The following is a 13,212-nucleotide window of genomic DNA, read 5'->3' as shown; positions in this document are numbered from 1 at the left end:
TTCATAAAGAATATATAAACAATTTAATTGCTTTTCATAATGGCATGTAACTGGATTCACAAAAAAGAGGAGCTCTTTCAGTGTATTGAATTTTCCATCTCTGGTACCATTTTGGTTCTCAGCCATGTTCTGCTAATATCATAGGGAAACTGCATTTTAACTAGGGTTTGGAAACATACTTGGTGGATGGCTTGCATATTTTTATTAATTGATAAATAAGCATTTTGATATGCTTTGAAATTTTATTCTACTACATTTAAAATAAGACAAAATTAATGGCACTGTGCATTATAGTAAATTCATACCACATGGTCACATTTGGTGCAAGTTGGTTTTGTATCCCAGCATCCAAATACTGCCCAGAAAGGAGTGGTGGAGAAAAAGGAGTTGGTATTTTTAGATCAAAACTCACCCTGGAAAGAAAAGCAATTTTTCTTGAACTTAAAAAAACTAGGTAAAGTGATTTTTAAAAATAACATCTGAAGATAGTTCAGTATTTATGCCATACAGAGGAACCTAAATAGGCTGAAGTGGGTGCATGGGAATCTTATGAAGTTTAATAAGACCAAATGCAAGATGCTGGACTTGGGTCAGGGCAACACCTGAGGGGATGAACAGATCAAGAGCAGCTCCAGGGAGAAGGAGTTGTGAGGCTAGACATGATTCAGCCATGAGCAATGACAGCCCAGAGAGCCAAACGTGTCCTGGGCTGCATCCAGAGCAGTGTGGGCAGCAGGGGAGGGAGGGGATTCTGCCCCTCTGCTCTGCCCTGCTGAGACCCACCTGCAGGGCTGCATCAGCTCTGGGGTCCCAGCACAAGCAAGTCATTGAACTGCTGGAGGGAGTCCAGAGAAGCCACAAAGATGATCAGAGGGATCGAGCACCTCTTCTATTAGGAAATACTAGGAGAGTTAAGGTTTTACAACCTGGAAAAGAGAAGGCTTTGTGGTGACCTAATTGCAGTCTTCAAGTACCTAAAGGGAATTTACTGGAAGAATAGAGAGAGACCATTCACAAGAGCATGTGAATTCACAGGACAAGGGGGAATGGCTTCAAAGAGAAAGAAAGCAGGTGGTTGGGATTAGATATTAGGAAAAAATTCTTTACTGTGAGGGTGGTGAAGCACTGGAACAGGTTGCCCAGAAAAGCTGTAGATTACCCATCCCTGGGGATCATAGAATCATAAAACCATAGGATTATGGAATGATTTAAGTGAATGGTGACACTGCAATGTTTTACTGCAATCAAATAATGACAGTAATAAAAAAAAAAAGAGCAGAGTACCATTAGTCTGGCTGAGACTGCAATCCTAGAAATGCAGTTGAAGTGTACTTGCAGCAATGGCATATGGGAGTGGCAGGGACCAGCAGGTTTGTAGCGCACTTGGAGCACCCCAGGGCTTGCTGCCTAGTCTTTCTCATGTCTGAATCAAGTGGTTCTGTTTTTCAACATTCTTTTTCTCAGATTGCCCAAAATATTCTTCAACATTTTCTGCAGGTTTTCTCATTCAGATCTCAAGCTGCCACAGATTTTAGCAGAAGCATTGGGAAAAAGAGTTACTGTCTTGGTGGTTTTTTATTATCTAAAAGTAGGAATATTAATCCCCTTAGGTCTATTAGATCAGAAGAACCATACAAAGTGACTTAAATTTAATAAAAGCATTAACAGATTACCACATTTCTTGGAAATTATTTTTCATTTCATTTCTCTTGTGGTTCTTGTTTGAATTGTCGTTATACAAAAATAAGACAACCATTTCAGCTTCAAAGAGACATCAAAACATCAAATCTGTGTGATAGGATCTGGAATACATTTGAGCATCACGTTAGTAGAAAGAAGTTCACTCCCAAGACTAAGTTTAGAGAACTAAACTTTCCAGGTGAGGAGTGATATTCTCTCTGAGGAAAAAACAAAAGGAATAACAAAGGGAATCCCAGTACAGCTGAGCACAATAAGCAAGCTGATGTAATAGGTGCTTTAAAAAAGCATTTCCTGCCAAATGGATAGACCACTGAGGTATAATTAAGAATAATGAGGTGACATTGTGGAAAGCACATCTTCAGTTGAGTGCCAGGAAACAATTCAAAGCTAAAGTACCAAAGAAATTGAATAGTCTTCACAGGAAACTCCTTGCTTGGAAACTTCAAAACAAAATATGAAGCGGTTTGTTTTGAGATATTGGATTTCCTGAGATGCTTGCTAGAAAAAACATGACCCAGAAGATAAATAGTACAGAAAATAGTTAACTCTGGTAACATGCTTGAGTTGACCATTCTTACAAACCAGTCTGCTTCATAGTTTTTTCATCCTACACATCTTCTATTTGTCCGTTTCCTGGGCTTTTAATACTAAGTCTTGTAATTTCAGACTTAATATTAAGCCTTGTATGCTCAAATGTTTCTAAAACCAGTTAATGACAAGAGCAAAAGCCAAGTTCTACTGCTAAAAATAATCGCAAAATGAAATATTTTATTCTTTTGCTTGGAATTATGATACAGGAAAAACTACCCACATCACTTCTAAATATGGAGTTAATCATAGGGCTTGCTTTCTGAATTGCTGAACTGGAAACTCAAAACCACAACCAGATAGTTGACTTGAATTCTACAGTGGTACATGAAAATTCAGATTTAGATCATATGTTCCCTTTAATATAATTTGGTTACAATTCATTGGAAATATTTGAAGTAGTGGAAGGCAATTTTTTTTCTTAATTTTGCTACAAAGAAAATAAAAATATCAGTTCACATATAATATTTTTTCTTCAAATGTAGAGAGTAAGTATTATATTCCTTCTAGACTATCAATACAAATGTTTTTCTTTTTCTTCCCTGATTCTACTGAGGGAAGAAAAAGAAGGTGTTGTTTTTTTGTTTGTTTGGTTGGGTTTTTTTGGGTTTTTTTTAACTAGTCTTGGGGGAAAAGATGGAAAGAAAGGAGATAACAGATGTGGATTCTTCTGCATCACTGGGTAGACACTGTCAGTAAGGAAACACTTTGAAAGGTATCAAACAAATAATTAACCTGATATTAAATTATATACATCCACTGATTTAGTTTTACTGGGTTTTTACTTGTTTTTTGTTTCTTGTTTTTTTTCTGGTGCTACAGGTTAGCCTATTCAACATCTAAAATCTTCTGGGAGCCTGGGGCAGGAGCAGACTAGTGGCAACTTATTTCTTTATGATAAAGAAAATTCTAAAGTTTCATCTCTCACTTAGGGATAACTATGCCTGACAAAATAAAAGGGATGCTCAAGTCAACTGTTGTCACAATTTAATGCTTAGTTTATTAAAAAGCAATAAAAAGGCCCAAGTGAAATCATAGACCTACCAAGCAGTCTTAGATACAGGCCCAATCTGCCCTTTCTCTACAATCCTCAATACTCATGGTGCATGCCATCAGCAATGGTGACCCACTGCTTATTTAAATCTGAAACAATCCAAGCAATAAATTCAGATTCTGCTTTTGAAGGCAGCATCCTTTCTTTCCCTTTCTCCAGTTGCTAAGACTTCCTTCCTCAGAGATGGGCTCCTGTCCTGGGGCACAAACAATAAATAGTTTACCCTTTCCTTGGAACCTTATAGTTTTATTACCTTGCTTTTGCTCTAAATTAGATCCTGCTCAAAGGGAGTTGCTGCAGGGCAGATCTTCTCTGATAATTTCAGTGAATTACAGCTGCTACACCAAATGCACCTATTTTGTGTAATGGGATTGTGCTACCAGGTGAAAAAACAGGACATGACTTCTTGGAAGTGAGGACACTGAGATGTGTATATAGGTCATAGCACAGATGGCTGGAGAGATTGCTTGACACTAGGACAATGGAGTCCTTTGATGGGGGAAAAAATTTGCTCCTCTAGAACTTGCCTGTCCCTCTGTAATGCTAAAGATGGACTTAAAAGATAAGATGTCCCCAAGAGGTTCAATTAATTTGGCTCTCCCTCCCTGTAGTTTCCAAGATGAAAGTGGGAAGACACTTAGAGGGGAATAGGAGGAGTACAATTTTCATTCTTAAAAAGTCTAGTAAGTTCTTCATTTTAGGGTGAAATATAATTCCTTCTCTCTCCTACTATTGCATATTTCTCTAAAAATAAAAACCACACAAAAAGTAAAGAAACCCTCCCACCAAAAAGAAATGCTGCAGGATTAGAGCTAAATTCTCAATACTAAGGAAAACCCAAACTGAGATTTTCTATGCAGCTTTAATTACAAACTCTTGGGTATAGTGATTATGATGCCATTATTCCTTATGTAACTAAAATCTATATTTCATATACAGGCCTCTGCATTTTTTCTTTTAGCAGCATGGGAGAGAGTAGGAAAACATTATTTAGTGACTCAAAAGGAAGTCCACAGTTTCTTTCAACATGCAAAGGAGCTGTGCAGTCATTAACAATGAAGAAGTGCTGCTAAGATTCAGGATCAGGATCCAGAACCTCTCTGATTCTTTCCACAGAGTCCTGGTATTGTCTGAAGCAAATCTCTAATAATCTTCCTAATGTTTGCTTGTGGTATTATTTGTACTTGTGTTAGGAGTGTAAGGAAGATCAGCCATGAATGTTTACAAATCATTGTGTTTTGTCCCCATCTTAATACAGAGCCTGGATGACAGAAATTGAGCAAGAAGTGCAAACAAGATGGATAGGCAAGCAAGGGAAAAAAACTGAATTTCATCTCATGTCAAGTTTCTCAGCATTGAACACTGAATAAGGCAGGCTCCAAAAAAAAAACATTAATGCCTTAAAACTTTTTGTCAAAATGCAGACACAAAAGTTGCTGAATTATCATTGGCCTTTCAGGGCTTTGGCATCTCTGGGGTTGCAGCAAAGCTCTTTGAACACATAAAATTCTGTGATGCTCCTGTCACCAAAGGCAGTTTCAGTTTGAATGCATTATGCAAAGTGCCCAGAGCTGGCTGCAGAGCAATGGTGTAAAATTCTGTCTTTAAATTTCCACTTACTACCTGTGAAATGAAAGCAAAAGATTTCCTGTTCTCTTTAGCAACAACTTCCATGAAGATGTTGTTCTGTTTCTCTGTTCCTTCTAATTTACAGCATATTCTTGCTGTGGCTTAAAACTTATTGAGAGTGAAAAGACAAATATGAAGAAAGCACAGATGACTTTTAGCAATTTCTGTTCAGGCAAGTTAAAGAGCCTGTCCTGTTTTGCGTCTTAAACTTTTTATTTTTTCAGTATATGTAACAACAAAGAGCAAAGAACTGTTGTGGAAATGTTCAATTCCCCATTCTGATTCTCTCTTCTTTTGATACAGTGTAGTCAGAAGTACAGTTTCTTAAAAATAAGACTTGTGATTCAGACAAAGGAACAATTTAAATGTTTTCATTGTAATAACTCTTTTTTTGATATAGACTTCTACAAGCATTTGTATTTGAAAGTGTTGGCAAATGTCTCAGAAATATCTAAATACTATAACATTTCAGAAACTTTTTATTATAAACATAGATTTCTTAAAAAAATATTTCTGAATTCACACTTTCCTTTGACTGTAGAGCTGAACGCTATTTTTCTTGATGCATATTTTCAGAAAATATGTTTTCTTGGAACAGCACGAGACAAATCCAGCTGATATATTTGGATCCTTTTTTTAACTTTTTACACCCATCTAGTGGTCACCAGGCAGTACAGCGGGATAAAATTTCTGTTGCAACAGCAATGTCCTTCTCAAGTTTCTCCTTTGCTGGTGATGCAAACCAAAGGACCTCTCCCAGCTGGTGAAACTGCAGTTTTACCTAAGAGACTTCTAAACTTTAAAAATTGACTATGTTACAATCTGACAGTGAAATCATTTATGGAAGCCTGCCTTAGTTTCTGACTGGAAGACTGGTAATATAATATTCATGTGGTGTGCACAAAAGGGGGAAGAAGAAAATAAAAAAAAATACAAATAAAACCATATTTCTTTAATCAAACTGAATACTTTTGATTCAGATGAATATTTACATCCACTGTTAAATAAATCAACTTAGTATTAGCTCTTTATTCAAAATTTTTATTCTATGAGAGGGACTTACATTAAGCTTAATTTATTTATATCCAGCCTTTAAGTTTATGCTCATATATATTTGAAATTATACTGCCATTGCATAAATTAGTTTTACTGAGAACAGTCTTCTGTTTTACGTAAAATTGCAGGAATTATCTACCCTCCTGCCCTCAATAGGAAAAGAAAATATACAGATTATCTATTGATTAGGAGTTTGTGTTTTCTTGAATGGTTTAAAGGGCACGAAAGTTATTCAGGAAACAAAATATTAATTTTAGGAAATTTGGATATGATGAGCTAAGCCCTTCATTAGCATTGTGATTATTTTGTGCTCCTGCAATATTTAGGAATTCAAGCTAAAAAGACATTGATTGATAACAAGTAATAGTAGTCATGCTAGTAACAGTGGCAATGTGGTTATGAATTAATGCCACTACAAGCTACAAGGGACATTTTACTGTAGTGTTCATGGTATCTTGACCTTTCCAATATATTCTCAAATACCCTTAGTAGAGCAGACTCTTCAGTCAGCACACAGATACAACAAATAGGGGAAATGAAAGGCAAAGAAGAACTCTGCACAGTCCAAGATCACCTGGAAGGCTGGTGGCAGAACTCACCATTTGTTGTCTCATTGTTTAAGTTTTCTTAGTTTGAGGTTCATAAAACATTTTAAGATACAGGCATAATCAAATCAAATCAGTCCTGGGAAGAAATGTATGTGTTTGGATTTACTGACATGTAATGTGTCCTGAAAACTACAGCGAAAAGAGAATTAAATGACTGTGCTCTCCTGAAGTTTTTAAATAATATTTTCTGTCCTTATTTTTTTTAAAAAAAAGAGAAACAAACAAACACTTGCTTTTCTACATTCAAACTGTAAGTGGTGAAACCAAAGAAAATAATATATTCTGAATGTGGCAGTAAGCTTGCAGGTCTAGAAATATGTGCAAAGTAAAAATAAACACTGAAATAATTAATGGAACAAAAATCTATCCTCTGCCAGGCTGTGTGCATCTGCGTCAAAATAAACAATATATGTTTCTTTGATTAGTTCATTTAAGAAAGGACAAAAAGGTCATGGGAATCCGGTCACTTCAGCAAAGGATTGAAGTGGCTACCTCATTGAAACCTCAGGCCAGTGGGAGATAGAACAAGCTGGTACAGGGTAGCACCTACCAGCTGTGACACTTGTGCTAGCCTGAAGTCTAATCAACAGCTGACTTACACTGCATCTTTTCTGCTGCCCTTAGCTGTAATGGAAGCCTGTGGGTGTCCTTCAAATTAGCACTATTTTCAAAATGAATACTTTATATGGGTTCAGCAAAAATGAAAATATGCTGCTAACACTTACCTATGTTTAAAAAAGTATGTGAAAGTTCCTCTGCTCATCCCTTATTCTGAAATGCTTTAGCAGTATTTTTGTCCCCATTAGTATAGCAAATGAGCCTAGAGAGCTTGTCTTGCTAATCCACACATTTGTAACCTCTCAGACTGCATACCACAAGACATCCAAACATGAAGCCACATACTGCAAAAAGCTTCCATACACTACCAAATGGAGCTGTAGGGCTGTCAAGCAACACAGACTGCCGTGAATGCATCCTCTCAGCACCACCCACCCTGTACTGGTGTTTAATTGTTTGCAGACTCTCGTTCAAGGTCTCTGGACTGATTCTCAAAGCCCTTTGTAGAAACATTACTATCTATGTAAAACAGCATCTACTCTCGCCTTCTCTTTCTTTCTGTTCCCTCATCCTTCAGCCTTTCTAGAGAAAAGTGTTCTCTAGGAATGATAAGCCTCTTTACCACTCTTCATATCAAACCCAATAACCAAAAGTGATTAATCTAAACTGTGTAGCTCAAAGACAAAAATGGCTACAGAAGTTCTGCTGCATGGCCATTAACAAAGGACTCACTACTTCCATCTCTTTGTAAAACAGCAAATCCAATGCAGGCAGATGTGCTCAAGTACATCTCAAGTGCCTTAATGCCACTGCAGCACTTTGTTTACTGGGACAAGATAAAGTATGTACTTGAAATATTTTTTGTAGTAACAAAATATTAGGATTGAGTATGCAATAAGGAAAAACCCCTCAGTTTAACAGTGGGAGACAGGATAATTGGTGTTAAGCTCAGGAGAGTTGGGGCCTGAAGAAGTAAATAGTGAAATATGTTTCCTCTGGTATAGAGCTCATGGATACTCTATATGCAGAGAAGTAGAAAGATTCTTGTATTTCTAATAGCTTGGGATTTTTCTCTGCCAATTTTCTTTTATTTCAGCCTTGGGGGTTTTTTCTTATGAGTAATTTTAAAGTATCTTTCTCGTATGGCTTGTGTTTTTTCAAAGGAGTGGACATGACCAGGTCTTTATTTCTCCACTACTATCAAGACGCAATTAGTTATGATAATTTGTCAGAAGGATGTTTATTATATTTTAAAATTCTTAGGTCAATAAAATACTAAATTTGCTCTTCTTTTTGCAGTTTCGATGTAGACAATGGTACATCATCAGGACGAAGTCCCTTGGACCCCATGACAAGCCCTGGGTCAGGGCTAATTCTTCAGGCAAATTTTGTCCACAGCCAACGTAGGGAGTCTTTCCTTTACCGGTCAGACAGCGATTATGATCTGTCTCCAAAGTCCATGTCCAGGAATTCCTCCATTGCCAGTGATATGTAAGTACCTTATAAAATACTTCTTGTCTATCATTTGTCCAATATCAAGACTTGTGCAGCCACAAGAAAATTTTTTTGAGTAAGTCAGACTGTAATCACTTATGCTAGTGAAGTAATGGAAAATTGTTTGTTTATTTCTTTAATGAAGATTATAGTTGTTCCTGTGGTTTCTTGAAGGATATCATGAGGGTGTACTTGACATGTTTATGCATTCTATTAACTTTAACAGAATAATAATGACAGTCAATACTGGTGTACTAATATGGTAAGGAGAGCTATTTGCTGACTCTTAACTTATTTTCAAGAGACACAACACTAAGTCAATTTATATTTCTTCATAATTTTAAGAAATACATTCCATTTTTTTCCAGCTGGTAAATCTTATATGTTTTTAGACAAAAGATTTACCAGCTGGAAGAAAAGAATATATTTGAGAGGAAAAAAAATATTACAAATATTGTCTAAATTAAAATAAAAAATTCTAATAAAACACCTTTTAAAGCTTATTCTGTCCTCTCTCACTATTTTGTGAAGTGTGTATTTTCTGCTAGTAAATCATGATTTTCAAGTATGTGTGGACCCCAGGTTCCATGTCTAGTGGAAGTCATGCAAATCTCTGTTTATTAGTAAGACGCCAAAAATATTTAAATATTCCATCTTCTAGTCACTTCTAAGTAGGAGAAATTATTAACTATTTTCTGTTTGGTTAGTTTTTTTTTTGCCTAAATGGCTCCAATATACACTGTCAAATTGGTATTTATTATTCAAATATTTATCTAAAATAAAGGATCAGGCTTGTCAGAATATCACAGTGAATGCTGGCTTTTAATGAGGCAAAGACCAATACATATAATCTTTAAAAAAATAAGAGTAGGCATAAAAAAAGAATAAGAGTTTTTATAAAAATGAATTAAATTAGAGCTGATATTTAACTTAAAGTCATAAATAAACACTCCTATTTTTTCGGCTTATATAATTTTTAGAACAGTTTTGTTTAATTATAGCTCTTTTTCTATATAGAGTTTCAAAGTAAGAAAATTTCCTGCCTTTAGAGAGGGTTAGGGTAAGGTCTATGACTCAGTTAAGATCTGTGGATTGAAATACTCAGTAAGCTTTGTGCCAAATGTGACCAGTTTTTGATGAGACAAAATGGGTTAGAACAAGAAAAAATCACCTTGCTTTTTTATAAAAAATATGCATTTTTCTTTGATATAGTAACTCCCTTCCAGCAAATCTTCCTTTGACAGATTTTTTTTTGAGGGAAAAGATTAAAGGTTTTATTATGGTACCTGTACCAGGATAACATTTGTAAAGATTTTTACATTCAGGACGACAATCTAGCTGACTGTATTGCTTAGATGAGTCATTTCAATGAAAAATTCAATTAGTGCTCCATCCTTGAACTCACAATCCACTTAATTTCCTAGAATTTTGGGTAATATTTCAGCACATGGCAGTAAATTGGATAAACAATATAATTACTGAAACAGCACATATTCTCCCCCTTTTTCCCCCTCTCTATTTTCTTTTCAAATTTTTCTGGAAACACATTTAAATATAAAATTTATTTGACCTCACATCTTGATAGATTATCACAATCTTTTGTCACAGATGAACCTTTGTACTAAGATGGTAAATATTCCTGCCACTGTTTTGGAGGGGAGCACATTACAAAATGTAAAAGGCAAGTTGTTCTCACCATGGAATATTAATCATTTATCAATAAGCCTAATTATAATAAACTTGGCTGTATCATAGAAATTAAGTGAAAGAAAGACAGGGAATAAAATAGGGGAAAGTTAAAAAGGATAAAATAGCAAGGAATAAAAAATAAATGTCACAAAAGTCCTTATGTATGTTTCAACCATAAACTGAATGTGCTTATGAAAAGAAAACCCATCAAATGTTATTAAAATAAAGAAACAATTCTGATTCAGGACCTTGCTAAATGAGGTGGAAGATGAAAGGGTTGAGAGAGGAAGTACACAAATTTTAGGTTAGTGTCAAATTATTCTATTTCCCTTTTGCATTTATATACATGTTTAAGTATTGTTTGTTTTTTAAACATGAGCAATGCATGATACAAAATATATGTATCATTCAGGTAATGTAAGTCAATTAATTGTACACAGCAGTTTAGTTTAGATCCCCTGATTCTTCAACCAGCCTCAATATTTCACTTTGTAAAGAAAAAGACAAAGCAAAAGGCATATGTTTTGTATTTGAAAGGGGTAGAACATCAAGAATTCTGGCATTTACATTACTCTGAAATACTGAACTTATAATAATACTTTCCAGTCAGTTGCAATGCTTCAAAATTTTAGTCAGATGTGGAATGTCATGTTCAGACAGCCAGTGGATGGCAGTGCTAAAGTGCTAAATGCGTCGTGTCATTATTATGTATGCAGCTCCAACCAAGGTAGGGAACAAATTGTGCTCAGTTGTTTGCAAACCCAAAATGAAAAGATGGGCTCTGCTAAAAACAACCTATAAAGTCAAAATATAAGATGATAACCAAGAGACTAATACAGTCAGATACTATCCCCAGGAGAAGATACAATGCGAGTCACTAGGCTCAAAATAGTTAACCTCACACAGAAAGCAAAGGGAGTTCCATTCAGGGAGTTGAGAAAGTAAAGAAACAAGGGAAGAGAATGGATAGGTGGAATGTTTTTTAAAATCAGAGAATCCAAAGTATATTTTCATGAATTAGTTATGGAAAATAATAAAAAGACAGGATGAGTGCAAGGCTGCTTTGATGAGAGAAGGTTGGTGGGACAATTGTTGGTGCAGTTAGAAGAAAAAATAGCTGCGTGTAAGAAAAGAAAAGCACATAAATTGGAATGGGGGTCAGTAATATTGTTTTAATTATCCCTTGGAAGAAATAACTTGGTCTTTGAGAATAATAAAAGCAGGACACAGATTTATAAGATATTAGAAAAAGCTGCTAAAGTTTGTGAACTGGAGAGGTGAATAATTTACAGGAATATACAAGGTCCAAGTCAGATGAGCACAGGTGTGTTGTGAAACCTCTCTGTGGGATTTCCAGCAGATTTCCAGAAAAGGATGTGAAAGAGAAAAAGAAGTAACTGAATGAGGCAGTGAGGGGTAGTGAGATAATATGAGAAATTATAGTTCAGGATCTGTGATGAAAGACAAGAAAACAAGTTTAAAGGGAAGAAGAATAAAGAATTGAAAACAAAAACAAAAACAACAAAAAAAAACCCAAACAAAACAAGCAAGCAAACTAACAAACAAAAACACTCAAAACAAAACAAAACAAAACAAAACAAAAACAACCCAAAGAAAGGTCCCAACAGCAACACAGAGGAGAAAGGAAGTAGTATCTAGATGAAAGATGTACAAAATTATTATTGGAAAAATTGTCAGGCCTATAGTTAAAGACATTAGTGAAGCAGAGAGCTATGTGGATGTCTTGCTGAGGTGGTCTGATTGCATTTTGCTGACTTGTTTGAACTGAGGTGTCAAATGCAGGAAGAGCTTGAAGTGATAACACTTTTTATACTCTTTCTTGTTAAAGGGATCACTGCCCTGGTTAATGGAGGAAGAGATCAAATTAGTAGAGAATTTCTGTTTTAGCAGAACCCAGGTCTCTAATCAGGTTAAAAAATAGGTTCCTGGAAAAAAAAAAAAAAACAGTAATCTGTCCAGTGCTGCATCACAGCCCATGTTTTATGCCACTCTGAAGGGCAAAAACACATATAATCCTCTCTGTGTTTCTGAAAAAGCAGACCAGAGGGTAGAAGTCTAGACCAGAGGACCAAGACATTCTCAGTAGACAGGTCTGCCCAAACTCCATCCTGTCTTCTGAGTGTAAGAAGACATCTGACATCTCATTTAAGCCTGTTCTCCCATTTCCACAAGCTCTCAGAACACAGTGCAGCACAGCACAGTTATCTTGGTTTCCTCAGGACTTGGCCAGCTGAACCTCACTCATAAAAAAGCAACTGCTGGGGGAGTTTTACAGCTTTAATTAGAGAAGGTCAGCATTGTTTTCTTCATCAGCTTATCACTATAAGCTCCAACTAGTATCATTTCAATTAAAACTTGCTTGTATTCATAAAAGGAGCAGAACCCAGCCAAGGAACTCTGGGTCACCATGCACCCATTCCCTGACCTGGACAACCTTCTGCTACTCAGTCAGTAACTTCTGAAGACAGCAGCATCCCTCTGCTGCTGTCTATGATAAAAGAAATATCAAGAGGATGAATGTCCAGGATATTTTCTCTACAGCTACAGTTACAGAGGATATATTTTCTCATCCTCTAAGGCAAACTTTTTCTCTTTTTTCTGAACCAGTAAGGCCTTTTATTAATCAAATATTGTGATTATGAATATTAAGTTATGGAGGAAAAACACATCTTTTTCATGAAATGCGCTAGCCAAGATTCTAGTACAGCAGACAAGACGTGTTTACTGAGAGGAGTAATTGCACTTCTGTTTAAAAAATTAGAAATAATTATCTACTCTCCAGAAAATTTGCAGCTGAAATTCCTTTTAATCATA

At 35.7% G+C, this 13,212-nt stretch overlaps 1 protein-coding gene across 17 annotated transcripts in view; it reads left to right on the top strand.

Annotated features, from left to right (window-relative positions):
* Positions 1-13,212, top strand: part of PDE4D (phosphodiesterase 4D) — a 530,620-nt gene that overhangs the window by 421,099 nt on the left and 96,309 nt on the right. For all 17 annotated transcript variants that reach the window (XM_085566236.1, XM_085566237.1, XM_085566235.1 and 14 more), the window contains one exon: positions 8,494-8,685. In XM_085566236.1, coding sequence (XP_085422362.1) covers positions 8,494-8,685 — 192 coding nt within the window. The remainder of the gene's footprint in view (positions 1-8,493; positions 8,686-13,212) is intronic.

This window comes from Lonchura striata, chromosome Z (genome assembly GCF_050655825.1).
Source record: "Lonchura striata isolate lonStrDom1 chromosome Z, ASM5065582v1, whole genome shotgun sequence".
Taxonomy (NCBI): Eukaryota; Metazoa; Chordata; class Aves; order Passeriformes; family Estrildidae; genus Lonchura; species Lonchura striata.
The sequence above is the reverse complement of the archived record's forward strand: the minus strand, read 5'-3'. Positions and strand labels throughout refer to the sequence as shown.